This window comes from Ictalurus furcatus, chromosome 2 (assembly GCF_023375685.1).
Source record: "Ictalurus furcatus strain D&B chromosome 2, Billie_1.0, whole genome shotgun sequence".
NCBI lineage: Eukaryota > Metazoa > Chordata > Actinopteri > Siluriformes > Ictaluridae > Ictalurus > Ictalurus furcatus.
In genome coordinates this window covers 17,993,141-18,014,546 of record NC_071256.1, presented here as the reverse complement: position 1 = coordinate 18,014,546, position 21,406 = coordinate 17,993,141, and the positions used below count along the sequence as shown (strand labels likewise).

The following is a 21,406-nucleotide window of genomic DNA, read 5'->3' as shown; positions in this document are numbered from 1 at the left end:
ACGCTAATGCACAGTTCCCATATGCCGCTCACACAGCTCAGCATCCTCCCATCAGCATCTAATCGGCTTCTGCTCAGCTTGCGCTGTAATTAAAGAAGCCAGACGGAGACCAATAAATGAGGATAAAGGCGAAGAACTGCACTCCAACTCCAGGCCAGAGAATGTAATGAAAAGGCAGAATGCTAATCACTGAGGTGTGAAAGCGTCTCTGGGCTGAGGCAGAGCCCGATCTCGCTGCCAAAAAAGAAAAAACTCCGGCGACTCCTGCTTCAGATCCGTGACTGGGTTATGAAAGTGTGTGAACGTGTGCCACAGGGCTGTTGACAAGGCAGACAGGTAGCCATATGTATCAGTGTCCTTCAGCTAAAATTTGCTAATTAGCTAAAGCGCAGCTTGTTCTGGATCCAAATAATGTATTCACAAATAATATTTATACTCAAATTTTATATTCATGTGCTCTGTTTTCTGAATATATTATTACTTAGGAGATATCCAATCAAATCAGCTTCTCACACATTCTTTAAAATTGAGTGTGCTATTTATTTATTTATTTATTATACCACAGCGGTACTGAATACTCGATTCCGATTGGTCAGAAGGGGTTGATTAATTTTCTATAACAGCAGCTCTGATAGTGAGTTTACTGTATAATAATACGCTCGTTCTAAAACGTTGTCATTTCTATAGTAACAGCTCATTAGGTTAAGCAGATTAAAAATGATGTTTTCTGTAAGGAGATGTTTATTTAACATTTATGGAAGGAGTCTCCAGTGTCAGTGTTTGTCTTTACCAAGAGATGGCTAAGTGTAAACACCTCTGTCCTGAAGAGTGTCGGAAATTAGCTGTTTTTATAGAAACTATAACATATTACAATGAGCGCATTAATATAAACATGTGATTCACAGTTGCATTACTGTCAGAGCTGTCAATCCACACCTTCTGACCAATCAGAATGGAGAATTCATCAGCATTAGTGGAATAAGACAAAAGTAGCAACTGGCAAAGGACATAGTTGCATCTGAATGAACACTGTGCCCTCAGACTGTGTTTGGTTTTAATTTTTTATGCAGACTAATGGCACAGACAGAAGAAATCCCACACCAGTCTTTGTCTGTGTCTGGCAGCCAATTTAATGAACAAAGATTAATTTAAACTGCTGCACGCTAACTTAATGTGCTGCATGGAATTATTAGAACAACTTCAAGATGTTTACTACACAAACCCTGGTCTTTCTCACCTTTACCAACCAGTGTGTTTGTCTAATGTGTATAAAGGTGGGCAGTGGTGGCTTGGCGGTTACGGCGGTTACGGAGTTACTGACCGGAAGGTCAGGGGTTCAAGTTGCCACTGTTGGGCCCTTGAGCAATGCCCTTAACCCTCTCTGCTCCAGGGGCACTGTATCATGGCTGACCCTGCTCTCTGACCCCAATTTCCTGACATGCTAGGGCATGCAAAGAAAAGAATTTCACTGTGCTGTATGTGATCAATAAAGACTCTTTATCTCATTATCATTAAAGTGGCGAATGCTGACTGACAGGTGCAGCACGCTCCCTCAATGGGTCAGATTTTATTTTCCGTCTGTTTTTTTTTCCCAGGCAGAACCCGTTGATTGAGCTCCATGGCCCCCTGCCTCAATCCAAAAATGAATCAGTACACACTGTCTTCTGTGTTTCTTTCTGTAACTGGAAAAGGTCGCTTGAAATTGCATCAGCGGCGTGGCTACATCTGTTGGTCTCTGAGAATATCAGATCATCTTTTCTATGTGATATTGCCTGATTTACTGCAGGGTCCGAAAAAATCTGAGTCCATGATAAAAATTAATTCATTATTTGTTGAATCCTATCATTTATTGATTATTTATTGAGAAATTGAGAAATTGATTAAATTGAAATATACTGTATATCAGACTATCCTGCTTGTAGAGCATTTGTTTAATTTTTAGTATTAAGTGTTAATTATTGTAAATGTTGTCCTTACTGCTGTGTAAATATACAATTAATAATACCATACATGTTGTAACAACATGATTTAATGATGTAATAAGCACTGTATTAAAACCTGTCTTACCTGACTGTGTTCACCTGTTCCGTGTTTTACCCTTGATTATTTTGTCTAATTAAACTTGGATGTTTCAAAGTCTTAATGAATTTTTCTCCTGCATTTATGCGTCTTGCTGCTTATTTATTTATCTTGTTCTTCACCCCCCACCTGTTTTCCACGTTTACATTTGTGAACTTTGTCAACAATACCTAATAAGTACTGTGCTGAGTTTACGTACTTGCATCCTGCCTCATCTAACTACACATCAAACATATTCACTATGGACCACAACCAAACTGTATGTCACACTGCTCTCCATCTAAATTTAGCTTTTTGTTTGAGGAATTACACAGTATGATATCAGAACTGTGTTGTGTATTTCAGGTGTTTATCAAGTCTGACTCAGAATGAGCTCCATCTAAACACCAGGATTAGCTGAGCATCTCTCTTTGAGCCTCCTGCTGTTCTGTGGCATCACTAAAGTTCTGTCATAATGAGTTATGGAGGCATCGCCTGCAGATCCTGATCTTTCACCCACACACTAATTCGTATTTTTCCCAACACCCAGCACTGCAAATGTGGAGATGTTTATAGGTGGTTTTTAAACACATCTTTGAAATTGGTAGCCATGGATGCACAACAAATCCCAGCAGGAAGCATACTTCCCACTGTCCAGACAAATCAAGAACAGAACTGACTCTACTGTTTCTGCATCTAAGAAGATTTTGAGCAAGTACCCTTCATTGCAGAACCAAAAGTCCAGGGGGTGGAGTTTGACCTGATTCAGTCCCTCCCACCTCAGGGGTACAGTTAGACCTGATCCAGGTTCCCTTACATGGATAGCAGAAACAGTCCTGATCCAGCTCCTCCTACTGAGGAAGTGGGGTCATTCCTGATAAAGCTTGGTACCTGAGCAAAATTTAACCAAAATCCAGGGGATGGAGACAACTCAGCAAGTTTCAGGCTGGATAAATGTGTTGTCAAGTGTGTAGTTCTGTGTTGTAGAGCGGCTCATAGGTTAGGGGTTAAGGCTTAGGGTTTTATCAAAGTTAGATCAGGTCTAGCTCCACCCCCTGGACTTTTGATTGTCGAGGTGAGGATGATCTCTTTTGAAGTCCTGATTCATAGTCATTTTGTCAAATGAAACATCATAATTACAGAGAAGAGTGGGAAAATGGTGTCCACTATACATTTTGGATTACATCCATAACTTCCCAATCTCATCCTGTGTCTTCCATTCCAATATTTTCCTGTGGGTTTGGGAAATGAATAAAAATATCACTCCTCCCACAAAACATACACATTTTGTAACCTTAAGGTTCCTCCGAGGAAACATTTAAATAGAGTGTTTCTCCATCAAAAAGAATTCCAAGTAGAACCCTCTTAGGAGGCCAAGAACCCTTCATTACCCAATGAAGCCTTAAAGAACCCTTCATGAACACATTTTTTTTCTAAGATTCTACCAAATAACTAGCACTCAAGGTATTAAAGTGCACCTATTGTGGTTTTTCAAATATTACCTTTCATGTAGTGTGTTATGTAGCTGTTTGTGAATGTAAAAAGTCTGCAAAGTTTAAAAAATTTAAGCACACGACAAATGAGTTATTGACTCACAAAAGAAGGAAGCGATTCTGAACAGCTGAAACGAGTCATTAGTAATTCCAGACTTACTTCCTGCACAAACCTACGTGGGTTTGCCTCTGGCCTTCATTGGCTGCTCGCAAACAGATAGAGCTGAAACTTGTCATGGTAGTGGGCATTTCCTTTTTGAAATACACTGACAGCGGTAGACCAATCACAACAGACTGGGACATATGACCAATCAGAGCAGAGTATGCTCTCTGAAAGGAGAAGTTTAGAATGAATTCTTAAGAACAGATCATTTAACGAGTCATTTTTGATACTGGGAAAAAAAGCTAATGCTGCAATTTAAATTATGAGCACATTAAAGTGTTTTTTGACCTTGGATGCATGTAAATCTATTATATGAGACCTTTAAAACAAAGTTAGGCACGTTTCAAAACCATAATAGGTGCGCTTTAAGAGGAAGATACTTCCCAGTTATTTGGAGTTTGTAAAAGGGATCTTCAACGAGTCTTCATTTAAGAGTTAGTCACTTCTATTTGTTATGAGAGTCCTTTCTGATTAGAAGCAGCTTATTGTAGGGTTCTTTCTTTTGAGGTACACTCCTTTGAGTGTTCCTTGGTTGTCCCTTTTTGCATGGGACATGTAAGGATTGCATGTACAACTCTACAACCCTTCCTATAAAAAATACAAGCTATGAGTCCTTAATTCTTCCAGTGAACACTTAAAGAATCCTTGAAGAACCCTCTTTTCTCCAAATTCTTGGTAAGTATCGTCTTAATACCACCTAAGCAAAAGAACCCTTAATTATCCAAGGTGCCCTTAATGAACACTCTTTTCTAAGAGTACAAAGATGTTAAGATGTTTTAGATATTAAAGAGAAAAATGCAAGATCAGTAATTTGGAGTTTCTTCCAGACACTCACCCAGTTAATACATGCACTCTTAGATAGGGTTCACTGGATAATTAAGTGTTCTTAGCTTCCAGAAAAGGGTTCTACTTGTGTTATTTTTTTATTTAATCATGCTGTGTATGTACTATCTTTCCACTTAATGTTCTTGTATGCCTAGTATAAATATCTGTTGATTTTTTTTTTTAATGTCAGTGCATTTGTATACTGGTTTATTATACTTCATTATTTTTTGCATTATTACACTATTTGCTTTTATTTATAACTAGCCATAACTTAGTTTTGTGTTTATTTTGTTTCATTTTGTGTTTGGTTTAAGTCTGGGTAATGAATTGTCATGTCTACTTCGTAACAGACACAATTATCAACTAGTTACACAATTCCTAACTGTTATAGGTATGTTTTAAATCCTATTTTAAAGGGGTCCTAACTTTTATTTTTATAACACATAACATATAACATATAACACATCTCCAAAAATGCAAACACATCTTTTTGGTTTCCAATTCTTCACCGTGAGGTCTTGTCATGGTACAGAATCAGTTTACACCGAACGGACAGGAGCAAGTGCTGCTGGAAAATTGGAAACAGGCAGAGCAGATAAGCAGACTGAGTCTCTGTGGCCTCTTGGGGCTAAAAATCTATTAGCAATGCCAGGAAGTTAAGTACAAGCCTCCTCGGTGAATGCTCCGAAGCACTGGCAGCATTTTTAATGAAACATTTGAAATCTTAGCCAATTTGTTTGTACTTTCACCTTGACTTTCTCTCTTGGTTATTTCGTTATAAGATTCCTCGCGGCAGGTTTTAACATGACGTGTTATATTTGAAGTTCTGAAGACCTAAAATGTGTCTAAAAGATCTTCTCTGTGTCAAATTGATCACTTCCTCACTTCCCGGTGTCGTTTAGTTCAAGCTTCGTTACTGACACGTATAAGGACGTATCGATTCTGTCAGGTGGCAAATGTTTTTAGAGGACTAGCCGAGGAATTATATTTCTATGCAGTCAGCCTTTTAAAGAAGGAGAATATAAAACCGAAGTCTAGAACATTGAACTATTAGACATAAAGACAACAGCAGTTTCAATTATGCAGTTTTTTCCCACCAAGTTTGATGGATTTCCAACAGGCTGTTTTTTTTCTTTGTTTTGTTTTTTTCATTCTTACTACAGTGGAGAGACACCTTCTTTTTACGGCATTTATAGTGGTTTATAAGAAGACTGTAGGGTATGTACTGTATAACAAATAGCGATTGTTTTGGTTTTTAATAGAATTTAGATTAGGTTTAATTATATTTGTAATACTTCTATACTTCTATATTTTTAACCTTATTCCATAATTTTTTCTAAAGAAAAGACAATACAGGAAGCAATACATGGACAAATATATTAGGATAAGAACCAAAAAGTAACAAATAAGACAAAATAGCATCAATAGTCATTGATTTTCATGATGAGATATTATTTGCCAATTTTTCTTATGATGTAAAATTGATTTAAAGTTTTGTTGTAAAGAACCAGAAGACTAATAAAACTTTTTGTGCACTGGTTGGTGATTGGTGATTTCTGCCAACTTTTTGGTGTTTTTTATACTATATTGAGTTGCTGTGACACCGAGGACACATAGGGTTTCTTTAGCTTAGTGGTGATAAAAACGCTCCATATTTTTACACAACATTTGATAAATGTAATTAAATATTGAACTTTTTTTGGCTCTCAGTGCAAGCAAGCACCTCACACCAATGCACAAGGTCATAGACATCACACTATCTTGCTGTCGATGAGGGTTTTTTTTTTAAAGCTGCCATGACACCTTTCTATTTCCATTTCCCCATTCCATCCATATCTGATGTGTTGCCTCATTTTTAGGTTGCTATGACTGCGAATGTAAACAATATGATGACTGGAAGTATGTAACAAGCATCCACTATGAAGCAGATAGAAAATGGTGGATACTGAGGTTAAAATAAACAGTTTACTATTTGAGTTTACTTTTTCCGATACTATTTAGCGGACAATATATGCACTCTGTAGTGTAGTTTTGGCACAATTCCTTCCTCAGTCATAAAACTCTCCATAATCTCTGGGAAAAGTCAGTACAACTGTGTGCAGCAGATTAATCTCTTGCTTTCACAGCATTAAATAGTAATGAAAGAATTCTTGCTCAAGTTTTTTGAAACAGCACCAGGTTATAAAAGGCTAATTTTGGTAAGACATCTTGCTTGTATAATTGGGTGTCAGTTTCATGAATATTAATGACTTGTAGAATGTCAAGGAATTGGCCTGGGGGTATAGGAGAAGCCTGAAAAGTACTTTTTTTTAAAAATATATATATAGGCCTTATTTTCAGAGTAAAAATCACTTGACGTGTTTCGTAGACCACAGTCAGAGTGGAATGTCCTAGCCAATCACATCAAAGCATACAAATAATAAGATATATCACCTTTAATATGTATTATTGAAGATTTTTGTGTTACAAATTCTTATAAGGTACTATCTACTATATCCCTGTCCTGTCATTGTTTTGTTATAACTCTGTGTTCATCTGTTTTGTATTAGCCCTTAGTAAGTTTCTTTATTTATACCATGCTGTTTATGTTGCAAAGTTGGGGGGTGGGGGGGGGGGTTATGGTGGCAGTATCACTAAGTAATGCTATAATCAAACAAACTTGAATATTCGGTTTGAGTAGGACTTCCACATAGAAAACTGTTCATTGAGTTCATTTCCAAAGTTGTTCATTCAGACCCCCAGTGCAGTTATATACCCCAGGCAACTCATAATGCCTGATCTCACCTGTCAATCAAGGCAGCTGATTTTTTACCCTTTCCCACACACTGTGCCATGCTAAGATGTCAATGTATCAGGAGAAAGACTTCAGGGATAACCTTTATTTCCAGAGAGAGAGGATTGTGCCTGCCATGTATTTTCGATAACAGATACCCCATCGTTCACGGCAGACGAGTTTCCATCAGCGCGAGGAGAAGCAGCAGTCAGTTTTGGAGTGATATGACAGGCGCCTAGCCACTCGCCTGAGCCCAAGGGAGGCTGTGCTGCTACTCTCTGACAAACCCGGTAAGTAGCAGCGGGATGCCAGGGGGATGATGGAGAAAGGGCTGTGCTATCTCACAGCGGGATCAGAGCCAGGTTTTAGACAAAAGGACTTTACTCAGCTCAGGGACAGCAATGAGTCAAAAATGAACTACATCTGGAATGAGATTGTTAAATCGACTTTTACAGGGAGCATTGAACTACAGCGAATTAACTCAGCAGAAGTTTTAGTCAAACAGCATTACTTTAGACTGCACTACTAAACAGTAGTTTATTATTATAATGTCTCCGTGGTGCATCGGTGTCAGAATATCTGACAATTTATATAATATTCAAGCAATAAACAAATGATCGCGAAAAACATTATAGCTGTAGATCTTCACAGTCGATGTTATTCATGATAACACAACCTTGTGTGTCCTATTGCGTTTATACAACAGTTTGCAACACAAGGGGAAAATGTAAAGCAAAGAATAAATGAGCATTGTTTCTAATGTCTGCATTTTTTTATTTCTGCGTTCCTTCCCCCACAAAAAGTAGTTCCACCATGTGGCTTGTTGCTAAGCAACAAAGTATTGTAGAAGTGCAAATAAATACATTTGTTGAGCCTGTAAACTAATGGCTAGTCTGGAAGCTCCATTAGCCGTCTGCTCAGTTCGTAACAGATAATATGGTTAACGTGTTTTGTAACACGTTGTTTACCAGTGAATGATGGTGTATTTGCTCTTATTTGGCTCTTTTGTCCAAATCTGCCCAAACTAGGCTGAGTTGTATGTATGTCTTTTAGAATGCTTTTTAAAATCTTTTCTAATTTTCATGGTTTGTGAAACAGCTTGGAGTAATCATGACAGTTACTTAGCTCGGAATCAGTAAAATGTTACAGATTTAGTGGGGAGAAAATGTAGAACGTGCAGGAATGCGTTTCAACTTGTTTATATGCCAAAATTTATTGACAACACATAAGTGATAAAAGGTAGTTGTTTTGCTGACATAAAACATAACTGTAAATGACTAAAACTGTAAATTAATAAAAGGTATGCCATTTCATTCCTTAATAAATAATAAAAAATGTATTTATGGTTGTGATTTAAGAGTTAAAAAACAAGTTCTGTTACAGGAAATAATCAACTGTGGGGTGATAACCTTAACTCCTTCACATTAGACTGCATCATTTCTTAGGAATTCTAAGAGGAGAATGTAATTCTTGATCTATGGATATATTTCTATAACACCCACACACCTGCCATCAGGCTTTTCTGTGATTGCTTCCATAAATATAGTTTATAATGTGCATCACTGGATTGAGTGTGAATTAGTTCAAAGGATGTTGCAGATTTATGCCATGTGTCAAATGGTGCTACATTTTTGAAATCACCACAGAGACGTTTCAGTCACGAAAAATTTGATTATTCCTAATTATTCCTAATTTACAGTACTGTGCAAAAGTGTTAGGATCATGAAATGCTGTAGATCAAAGATGCCTTCAAAATAATGAAATTAAATGTTTCTACATTTAAAAAAAAAAAAACACCACACAGAGCAGTAAACAGTAGTAAATAAAACAAAATCAATATCTGGTGTGACAAAAAATAAATAAAAATAGTAGTCTCAGGTACAATTTGTGCAGTTTTATAAGGAAATGAGCTGTAGCTTTTATTGAACATCTTACTGAACCAGCCACGGTTCTTCTGGAGATTTTAACTGTTACACTCGTTTCTTATTTTTGCAGCAAAACCCAGCAGCCTTCATTGTGCTTTTTGTCTGAAAAGTGTTCTCTTACATAATTTGCTGCTTTCTTTAATGACATACAAACATTTTCTGTAACATTTAATTTTGTACTGGAAAACTAATGTTTGGAAATCTAAAACAGTATTTTGTACTGACTTGATAATGTAGAAATCATAAGATAAAAAATCCATAACAAAGTTTGTACTAAAAAAATAGGGTGCCTAAAACTTTTGCACAGTACTGTATATCATAATAATGTGATATACTGTATATACAGTTCATACATTAAATGAAGCAAAAGCAAAACTAACAAACATTTAATGAATAGATTACACCAGGCATCTTCAATCTTATCCACAAAGAGCCGGTGTGGCTCCATGTTTTTTGTTTATCCAACTGACATAGGAGACAGGCTTAATATCCAAGATTGACTAATAAAACAAAGATAATTATGCGTGACTCTTGTTTCGACTCTGTTCTGCAGCCACACCAGCCCTTTTAAGATTGAAGATCTGAGCTTATATAAATCAATACAGAGTCGTTTTTGTGTCTGAAGGCAGTTTTCTGTTTTACAGAATATTATTAATATACAGAATATAAATATTAATATGACATTTTACTACCACAGTGCTGTGGATTCTCAAATCTGGATTGGTCAGAAGGTGTTGATTTTCCTATAGTTTTTTGTTTTTTGTATTGTAACAATTGATTCAGGCTTTTGTATGGTGGATGCACTACATTAGATTTTAACAATGAAAAACATATAACTGTAGCACTGATGAGGTTTTCTGTACAGACATGTTTATTTAACATTTATATAAGGAGTCTCCAGTGTCAGTGCTTTGTAACAGTCAGAGGTAAAGCTGTAAATTTATGTGTAGTCTTATGACATGGCGAAGGTCTTCAGGTCAGTTGCGGTTTCTCAGTAACTAAATTGTTTCAAGAATGTTCCACAACATTGAATATAACAATAAAAGGATTAAAAACTATAACATATCACCTTTAAATAAAGAAAGAACTGTAATCATTGGCAAATTGTTGTGTTATAAAAGGAATAAAATGCCTTGGGATGTTCTGGCATAGATTATGTTTGTTCTAAAATTGCACATCCCAAAGTGTATGAATTATAGATTAAAACATAGAAATAGTTCTAATTTTCAAAACTTGAATTCTTTCATTGAGGAAACATAAAAATTAAAATGAAAGAAAATAAATTTTTATAGCAATTTTTCTAACAATATTACATTAATAAAATTTCAGTGTGGTTTCTTTTCTTTCTTTTTTTTTGCAATTTCATTCGAATTTTTCTTTTTAATTTTAAACTTTAGGTCTTCCTTACGATACACTTTTTACCTCTAACCACCTTTATGAGACAACTGAGAAGTAAAAGTAGCATATACTTTTTATGCATATATTAATCATTTTATGTAAAACATACTGCTTTTGGATGCAAAAATGAAAAAAACACTGAGTACCAGTGTCTATGGAGTATTTATTAAAAATAGTAGTAGCTAGGCTATCGAGTGGTGCAACAGGTAATGATGCAAGAGTCCAAGAGAGCAAAACTTTCTTGCTCTCTGGGTGTGAGGAGCATATTCTCTCTACCCTGTCAATCACAGCAACACCAGTCAATCACAAGTTCATGCATGTGTAAGAGGGCAAATTCCTCTGAGTGTGTTACGCAACCCTGTGATGCAGCATGAGCAGCAGTTAGAAGAGATGTAGGGGTTGGTTTCACGTGTCTTGGAAGAAGCATGTGTTACTTTTCACGCTTCTGGGTTGCTAGCTGTCGTATTATAGAGGAGAGCTGGCTGGTGGGTTGGAACTGGCCATAAACAAGTAAATGTAGTATGTAATGTAGTATGTAGTTTTTGTTCAATTGCATATCATACAAAATGGCACATAATTAGCTTATCAAATGTACAACATTTACTGTATATGTCTTTATAAAGTCAATCTGTAACGATGGAGACACTTCAGCTTCCCCTCATGTCACTTCCCCTCACAACTGCTTTCACCTTTCTGTTATGTGGCATTTTGGTGTCACCTTTTTGTTTCTGAAACGCAATGTCAAACATGTCAAAAGAAAAGAGAACTCTCACAGAATATTAACAAGACCGCTAAGATGCGAGAATATCCCCAGACATGATGTGACAGGTTATAAATACTGGGGTGCAACTGATCTTACCAATATTTCTAAATCTTATGACAGCTAAAGTGTGTTAAATATGCATACTTCAGATAAATCACTTAAAACATTAATTAAACAGTATTTTTTGTCTCTTCCAGCACATTATAATTACACCCTACCTTCAATTCTAATCATTAAAATGCTTTAGAAATCATATAAAAAATTTTAATTAATGCCTGAATATCAATCTTGAAACATCTTTTCCATGATTTGTCTATTATAAGTTATGAAAAATGCTTATTTTAGTTTATTCACTCTATGAAATGTTAGTTAATCACCCCTATGAAATAGTCCCTGTGGAATGTTCAACAGGAAGTTGCATCATCCAGATTTCCTGAAGATCATGTGAAGAAGAAATGTACACTCTCTCATTCTTTTTACTATATTTTTAATGATATTGTGATATTGACTTTAAGTGAGGTTACTTTGCTTTGAAACTACAACTCTGTTACCTAAAATAAATAAATAAATAAATAAATATATAAAGTAAATAATTGGCATGTACTCAAGTCATTAGCATGGATGCTAGATAACTACACTGTGTGTATTTGTTAATTTTATGTTAAATAATAGTGTTATTTATCTAAAAACAGCATTGCACAATTTGTCAGGAAAGAAACCTTGTAAAAAAAATATGAAATAGTGATGTCTGAGATGGTTAAATACATATTTTCTTACATTCAATGTTGAAAAAATGATTTAAGAAATGTTTTTAGGTTACGAGGTCTAAGTGGCACCCCAGTGGCAACGTCTTGTAGTCTGATTACCCCTGTCTTGCTTACATTTAATAATAGTATTCCTGTTTCCTTTACTCAGGGAACCAATTTCCCCTTATGTCTTGCTCTAAATTGTTTCTCCTAATGTGCGGGCTAGCAGACTTTCACTTAACATCACGTCAAACGGCGCTAATCCTTAGAAAACAGAGCGACATTGTAGAAGTCGAGAGCTGTGAAACAGACTGGGGTGGGGGGGAGTGGGTCTGGGACCACTTAATCGCCTTTTCTATCTCTCTTTTATTCGATTAATCCTCGCCACAGCTGTTTGAGACACAGTTCTCTTGTCTAATGGACGTCCTTCCCTGCTGTGAGCTGTAATTGAAAAATGAAGGTTCACACCCTGTTCTTCCTGGCTGCCGTGTGTAGGGCAAATAAACTGTTCTCAAACTGCTGCTTGTCTGTTTATGTTTTGTTTCAAAAGTGATGATTTTGTTTTGTCTGAAAATAGAATTAGCACAGATGTGGTGTCTGAAATCTGTTTGTTTAGTTTGTGTGTGTGAAGTATGACAGAAAACAGACAAAAAGGAAAGTCGCAAAGTTAAAATCTGTCATAGCAGCCATTTTGAAGCCTTTCTTTCTTTAGCTGTCACTCTGAAACACTGTTACTATTTTTCTTTCACCTAATTCTTTTGACTTTTACTTTCTACATTACAAAAAAAAATCATTTACTTAATCCATTTTCAGTGGAATAATATATTTGTAACATCATAAGGCTTTTTAACAGATGTGACAAGAATGAGATCTGTATCTCATCAATGCTGCATTGAATTGTGGCAGCTAGTGATTATCATGCTGGCTAACATTTTATCATGCTAGTTATTATATTATCATGCTAGCTAACATTTTATCATGTTAGCTATTATATTATCATGCTAGCTAACATTTGAGAGATTAGGAATAAAGCTGTTGGTAGATAGCCTTATCTAATGTTTTCCCACGTTGCTATATTTCCATTCAATTTAAGTTTATTTAATCATTAGGGAGGCATTTAATGAGTATTTATGGAAGGAGTCTCCAGTGTCAGCACTTTGTAACAGTTTTTGTAATATGACAAGCTGCATTTTTTTGTCCTATTAACTTCACGAGCGAGAGAAAACAGATAGGCTGGTGAAGGAACTGTTTATAGCTGCTATAACGTAAGTGAGACCAGGTACGAACTTGTCTCCTGGCTGTTCCACAACATTAAATGCAACTATAAACAGATAAATCTAGCATGTGTTGTATGTTTCAGGAGTAAAAGAATCAACTGTCGGGTGGTAACAGTAACTCTGCTTCATACACCACCCCACTGTTGTGGTTTTTTGTGACATTTTTTAATGTGCAAATGGTATTACTGCTCTAAGCAACATCTTTTTTTAGACATTCAGTAGCTTCTATTACTTTCTTATAAACTGGCAAAATTAAACTTGTATAAAACTAAAGGAGCGAAAGTAAGACATCAAACTTGGCTGAACAACTACAATTTCCGAAAGAGGTCCACTGTGTCCAAAAGATTTTTGACCAAAGTGTTCAATGTTTAGTTATACAAACAAGCCATTTTTAAAGAATATGTATTTTAAATTAAATTGTATACTCAAGCACTTCCTCTCACTGGATTCTATTCGAAAGCATTATTGCTTGTCTGTGTTTTGCCTATTTTTTCAGCAAATGATATTTTTCAAAACGCTTCTCATGAACCCCTCTGTAATTGCAGCTCTTGTATTTAGACAAATTATAATGTTTCAATATTGAAACAGTCTGAATGTAGAATTAACCTCTAAATAATAAATTGCTCAGAGTAAACTGTAACTGCTTTTTTTAAAAATATAAAATATGCTTACAAATGTTAGTACAGGAACAGTTATGTCAATAAGAGCCAAATCAATTTGCATTAATCTCCTACCTTGCGGGGGGTAAAATCTATGCAGATTATTTAAACTTCATTAAACGAATGCGTTTCATATCATTTCAGCTAGTCAGTAATAGATGAGGCTCGTTTTTATGCAACAGATTAATTTTTGAATTCTCTTTGCATGCGATATTAAAATATTACAAACACAAACAAGTAATTAAATGCAGCTGGGTTTGTGCAATAAAAAATAATGCCACTTTAGTTAAGCATTCTTTAGTTACAAATAGAAAAAAAGATTTCCTGTTCATACAGTGCATTCAGAAAACATTGTGGTCATTTTTCTTTATTCTTTTTTGTTTGTCTAACAATAAAAAATAAAATACCTTACTCAGTAATTTGTTGTGTGTGTGTTTTTTTTTAATTGAAATCTACAATAACTCTGCTTCATACACCACCCCACTGTTGTGATTATTGTGATGTTTTGTGCAAATGGTATTACTGATCTAAATAATATCTTTTTTAGACATTCAGTAGCTAAAAGCTTCCATTACTTTCTTATAAACTGGCAAAATTAAACTTGTAGCTCCTATACAAAATTAAAGGAATGAACATTAGACATCAAACTTGGCTGAACGAGTACAATTTCCGTAAGAGGGCCACCGTGTCCAGTTTGTTACAGTCTGAACCCGTCTTGGGTTGATGCCAAAAGCTTGTCACAGGCTGAATGGGGAACCATGCTGTAATGCCATTTTCAGGTCTCTCCAGAGATCTTTAATCAGGTCTCTGGCTGGGCCGCTCATTCACATACTCATCTTAACGTTATTCATAGCTGTATATTTTTCCATCAGTATCATGTTGGAATCTAATGTCCTACCTGCCCTAGAGCATGTTTCTTGTTCACTCAAGTCCCTGTACTTTGATCTGCTGCAGTCTCAGCTGGTGAAAAACATATCCACAGCATGATACTACCACCACCATGTTTCACAGTAGAAATGTAATGCCTGGTATTCAGGGAAAAGTGTTCCGTCCGTCTTCTCTTCCAGACATGCTGCAGAAAAGGTTGTCCTTCTGGCAGGTTCCCACATCTCCACACAGGACCTCTGTCATTCCATCAGAGGGAACTTTTCTTCATAGCCACCTCCGTGACTAAATTCCATATTCCCGTTTACTCTAGGAAAAGACTGGATGGCTTAGCACTTGTTCCTTTTAAGAATTATGGAGGCCACTATGTTCTTCAGGACCTTCAAAACTGCAGAAAATTTTTAACCTTTTCCCAGATCTGGGCCTCGACACATTTGATACAAAAGTTTTATTTGAAAAAATACAAGGAATTAAATGGGAAAACAGGCAAAAAGTTCAATAACCATGAATCAAGTAGAGCCAAAATGACCAAAAGGGAAACCCAAGAAAGCAAATATTGATAAACAGATGGCGATTCTAGGAGTTGAGGTTCATGGTGATCTGAGAGTTTGTAACAGTGGGATGTACTGTAGCACAAGTCTGATTGTCATCTGGAAAGGTTCAGATTGGATTATTTGTCAGAATACAAAAAAAGTGTTACTACAGGGAACTGAATTCTTTCTGAATACACAATAGATATATCCATGTTCTGAATTCTATGTAATTATTCTACTGTGAGAGCCAGATTAACATCCAAAATGCTTATTTTTGTGGATTTTTACAGCATTGGATTTCAACAATACTTAATTATTTTAATGCATTTTACTGTCATGCAGTAACGTAGAAATGTCTCCCATAATTCATCGCACTGTTCCTCTTTGGCAGTCTCAGCAAGTTGGAAAACTGCCAATTTACTTGGATTAAATCCTTCCAGCTTTAAGAGCTTGTTAAATCTTTAATCAGGATCGGCGCTTTTATCGAGACCGAGTCAAGCCTCAATTAAGGCCTGTCGCTCTTCTTCTGCTACATGTTTCTCCTCAGATTTAGAGAAGTGACTGCAATGTGGACCGAGTTATGTAAGGATTTAAGAAAGAAACAGTTGCTCTGGCAGCTGACAGTGATGAATTACCTCATGCTTAAGTAATTCTGTGAGCGTGTTGACTTTCTCAGAGTTATGAAGAGTTACAATCCGCCCACCCCCACCTCCACCAGCCTAAAACAAAACTTCTGAAACTTAATATGAAAGTGGATATTTATAAGTGATATTTACAATGCCGTTCAAAGGTTTGGAACAATGTACTGCTGGAGGTCTGATTGGTCAGAAGATGTTGATTAATTTACTATAACAGCAGCTCTGACAGTAGTGCAGCTGCAGATCACAGGTTTATATTAATGCGCTTGTATATTAAAACCTTATCGTTTCTATAGTAATGGTTCATTCACAAGGACCTGCACGGTTAATGCTCCAGATAACCATGTTAAATACTATGTTTTTTGTGATTGATGATATGGCGAGGTTGTCTATGAGGAGATGTTTATTTAACATTTATGGAAGGAGTCCCCAATGTGAAAAAACAGCCTGCCAAGGGGCAGATTATTTAAAGCTGATATAACATAAGTGAGACCAGGAACTTAATTTATTCTGTGGTATGTTCTGCAACAATAAGTGCAGCTTCAGATGGAAAGAATTTACATGTTGCTGTGGTGTAAGAGGAATACAACACTTCAAGTAAATGAAAGAAAAGCTGACTAGCAAAGAGAATGATTTTTGTGTGGAAAATGGAGCTAAAATACTAAATCGAATATGTAAAGTACCTTCTTAATTCTGGTTTGCTATTACTTAGGGCTGCATCGTAAAAACTGGTATTGCATTTCTTGGGAAACACAAAGGATCTGAATAAATCTAAGGAAAAAATCTCCCATGTTTATAATTTTGGGATGAATTGCAACAAACAAATAATGATAGCATGAGGATTTCAGGGTTTCAGGGGGTTTTTTTTCCCCCATGATTGGGATATTTATTATGATATTTATGTATTTGTTAGTTTGTTGAATAATATGTAATGGAATCCTGTTTAAATTATAAAATGTCTTTTTATTAAATGATTAAACAGTTCCTGACACTCCTGAGTTATGAAACCTAGAAAGCCGGGCTAATCTGATTCATCCTCGTCATTTTCTGGTAGGTTTAAATCATGTCATAGCCTTGAACTGATCACTGTACTATAAGTAACTCACTCACGATGATGGGATAACAAACATCCCCACACCATGTTCCAGGTCCGGATGTGTTGGCCATGACTCCTGCTTTATCATTTATAGAGACAAAGATGACAAAGCTGTTGATCTCCCCCTGGTGGTGGTGGTGGTTTAGTGGTGAATGACTTGTATACCAAACTCTCAGCTCAAATTCAGTTTGTTTTTAATTGTGCTGTATGAATCCCAGTGCTGTAGTTCTTACTGGTATGTAAAACCTTGTCAAAGTAATGACAAGAACTTACATGTGAGCTTTTGAAGACAGGGTTCAGTTAGGATTTTGGACGTTGAGGAAGCTTCATTCATGTGCCAAAAATATGGACACAGCATCACTCAATTCATGTGTTATTGATAAGTTTCATAGCATTGTCTCTGTATCTCAATTCTGAAGGTCTCTAGTTTGTGTCATGATGTACTGGAACCAAATAGTTTTGTGTTCTTGGAATGTGTTGTTTTGAGCATTCCTAATCACCCCACCTTTTGCCCTCACTCACTCTCTCTTGGTTCTTCTTCTTTGCCTCTGGTAGAATAGACATCTTTAGTTCTTATATCACTCGAACCTATGTAAAATATGTTTTGATTTTATCTGTGACTTGCTCCAATTGACATTTATCATTCTTTATCATTATTTCTGTGTGTATATACACTATGCTTTCTGAATATTAAAACTAAGAAGCTTTCACTGAATGATGGTGGGACTTCTTCCTGGTACCAGACGAGAAGAAATCCGCCAGAGCAGGGTTCAAATTCTGGTTCTGTGACTGGTATTGGGCATGAAGTTAACAGTTATTAAATGGACTTATCAATATTTTTATATAGAAATCTGCTCAAAACAAGTTTTCTTGCCTAATTCAACCTATAAATTTCAGATTTCTATTAAGTGGAATGTTAATCAGCTGAAGACTTTCAGCTCTACTGCTCTACAGCTCTACATTATTACTGTAAATTTAAATGAATGCAATTGTTGGCAATTTGCCATGATGTATAAGGAATATGAAACATGGTGCAGAATGCTGTTACAGGAAACTAATCAACTTTGGTGACACTTTGGTAGCCAAAGTTGATTATTTTCCTATAACAGCACGACCCAAAATGTTTTATTAGCATCACCATCACATAGCAAATGTCTCATGGTGCATTCTCTTTTCATAAAACATCACTCACAGATCATACATCATACATGCAAATGTTAGATTTTATTCATAGCTTAGATCAGCTCATGAGCCAAAAGAAAGAAAGAGATATAAATGCACAATAATGTCCTAGTATGTTAGCTCATGTGCTAGATATGATATGTCCTGATTACAGTGGGTCATGGCACCAAATCCATATGCATTTAATCCAGTGATGAAAGAAAAAATTGTATATAATGATAGGTGTGTGTTTGTGTGTGTGTGTGTGTGTGTGTGTGTGTGTGTGTGTGTGTGTGTGTGTGTATGTACAGCATAATCAATATTTCAAATCCAATGAATCTATGAATCTAGATCTATAATTAGCCTAGATGTGTATGTACTGTATATTTGCTATTTTCTTACAAATTGTTGCAACCCGAAACCACAAAATGGGGGCAATTTGGCTTGTTCAGCATTTTGTGTATTACTTGTTTCCCAGCAACATGCAGTTACAAGATGCTAAAAAGAAGAAGAAAAGAAAAATGCTACGTAAGTGCATATTGTGGTGTTTGTTTTATATAGATATATTTCTATGTATGATTTTGCAGAGAGTACCAGCTCTAAAGGAAAGTTCTGGAAGCTCAACAGCTTCATGAAGCTGGAGTTCGAGTCTTGATGGGTCTCCTTCGCACTGGAATGACAGGCGGAGCGGCAGCGGCATTGGCTTTTTCCGTCTTCAGCTCGTCAATGAAGGTCTCGATAGGCGTGAACTTATCGGTCAGCTCGCCAAGGTGGGCCTTCAAGGCGTTGAACTCCTTGTACAAGTCATCCAAAGCCTCAGACAGAGGCTGAATCCTGGAAAAACAAAAGGAAAAAGAAAAAAACAAAAATTTAACTGATATGACCACTAGCGAGTGTAAATATCCTTGACTTGTATACAAACCATACTAAGTTAACCATCCAGGAAGTTCCTGATTGAGTATGTGGCATTTCCAGTAGCCATAATGACACGGTCTGCTCTGAAATAAATCCAGGAACTTGAGTTCCAGGCTTTGCTGCAAACCCCAAACTAGCAATTTTCATTCCCGAATATAGATTTTTCTCTACTCAGAGAATGTTTATGGTGTGCCAACTTGATGATGGAAAGTAAAGAGGTGATGGGGGGGGGGGGGCATAACTTGACGTCACGCTACCTGGAGTAATCAGGCAGCAAGGTCTGGTGGTCATTCTGCAGAAGGTTCTTCACTTGGTTCAAGATATCGAATCTCCAGTCATCCAGAACTTGAGTCAAATTCGCCACACCTCGTATGTTCACTTTCTCAGCTGGAAAGGCATTTTAATTAAATTAAATGATAAAAGGTCACGTCAGTGTTTTGGGGTTTTTTGTCCTACATATTTGTCGTTCTTGATTACAGAAAGTAACTCACATCCATCACGATAGTTCCATTCTTTACTAGCAGGGCGTTTCTTTTGGCCAAACACAACAACCACGGCTAGAGCGAGGAGCAGCAAGCTCACCCTGAATCCCATCCTGGCAAGCAAAACATAAAAACACAAAAATGGGTGGAGGAACATAAACTCTGAGATGTTTAGATGTTTCTATCCCACAGCAGGAACATTCCGTACCCACATCCTTATCCCAGATCCCATTTGGAATAAAGTGGCTATTGCTTTCTGGATAAGTGCATTAAGATGAACATAAACAGCAAATGTATGTATTTCCATACATTTTATCAAAGTCTCCCAAGAGTTCATTAGGTCCATATGAACCACCTTAAATTTACCTTCAAAATCAATTGCCTTACAAATAATCAGTAATCTTCACATCTATAGCCTGAAATAACTGCATAGATATATACTGTAATTGAACTACCTTAAAAATATTACATAACCAGTTTATATGTTTACTATATTTTGAGATGTTTTGTCTCAAATTCACATTTTCAACATTTTCGAGCTGTAAATAGCTCCATAAATTTACTACCTTAAAAATCCTGTGTAATCTTTACTTTTACAGCTTTCAATTTTGGCTTAATAAATTTGTTCTAGAGATGATCTGCCATAAGAATCCTGAAAATAAACTTTTCCAACATTGTTGAGCTCTAAATGGCTCCATAATTTTACTTTGGAGATCTCTTTTTTTTTTAACGATCTTTTGAGAAATTTTGAGATTACCTTTAAAAAAAATTGTTTAATCCTTAAATAATCTTTACTTTTACATCTTTAAATTCTGTCTCAAATTCACTTTATTTCTATGTTTGACCTCTAAATCACTTTATAATTTATTCTAGGCTTTAACTTTCTTAAGAATCCTGCATAATCTTTAAGTTACATCTTTAAATTTAGTCTCATATTCAATTATTTTTCCTTTTTTTTTTTTTTTTAGCTGTAATTGGGTTAAAAAAAATCCTGCATAATCTTTCCTAGTAACTTTTAAGCTTTGTCTCAAATGTATTATTTTCCCTTTCTGAATGCCTCCAAAATTTAACTTAAATCATAAATTGTATGTTTAAAAACAACATAAATTAACTGTCTTAAAAAAAATCTGCATAATTGTTACTTTCACATCTTCAAATTTGGTCTCAAATTCATGGTTTTTTTTTTGTTTTGTTTTGTTTTTGAGCTGTAATTGGCTCCATAACTTTACTCTGGAGATCTTAAAAGCTCAACATTTTTACCTATTGCTCCATAACCTCACACTGCAGCTCAAATACCTCAGAATCCTGCATGTGCACACCACATTTAACTCTCAGCCCGTATAAAGCACATAGATATATAAAAAAATTTTATGAATTGCAATATTCATATGCATAAACAGAATCTAAAAGAATTACAAATACCTGTTAGTAAGTATGGCTGTGTGCTCTCAGTAGTGCGCCTCAGTAGTGTCCAGACAGAGTCTCCAGCCTCAGTACAAAGCACACGCTTTAGAAAGCACTGAATATACAAAACACACACCCTCTCATTTCCTTTCCATCATCTGAGCTGCCACACACACACACACACACACACACACACACACACACACACACAC

At 36.0% G+C, this 21,406-nt stretch overlaps 1 protein-coding gene across 1 annotated transcript; it reads right to left on the bottom strand.

Moving 5' to 3' along the window:
- Window positions 1-18,436: 18,436 nt before the first annotated feature.
- Window positions 18,437-21,320, bottom strand: si:ch211-76l23.4 (uncharacterized). The gene is made up of 5 exons (XM_053640214.1): window positions 21,213-21,320; window positions 19,800-19,903; window positions 19,566-19,695; window positions 18,988-19,227; window positions 18,437-18,891 (listed from the first exon to the last, which is right to left on the bottom strand). The coding sequence occupies exons 2-4, from the start codon at window positions 19,900-19,902 to the stop codon at window positions 19,023-19,025; spliced, it is 438 nt and encodes a 145-aa protein (XP_053496189.1). The 5' UTR covers window position 19,903; window positions 21,213-21,320; the 3' UTR covers window positions 18,437-18,891; window positions 18,988-19,022.
- Window positions 21,321-21,406: the final 86 nt, after the last annotated feature.

Coding starts and splice junctions, on each gene's coding strand:
- si:ch211-76l23.4 (XM_053640214.1), bottom strand. CDS start 19,902: ATGGGATTCAGGGTGAGCTTGCTGCTCCTCGCTCTAGCCGTGGTTGTT. Junction 19,696..19,799: donor ATGGAACTATCGTGATGGAT/GTGAGTTACTTT, acceptor ATGCCTTTCCAG/CTGAGAAAGTGAACATACGA. Junction 19,228..19,565: donor TTGCTGCCTGATTACTCCAG/GTAGCGTGACGT, acceptor TTGTTTTTCCAG/GATTCAGCCTCTGTCTGAGG.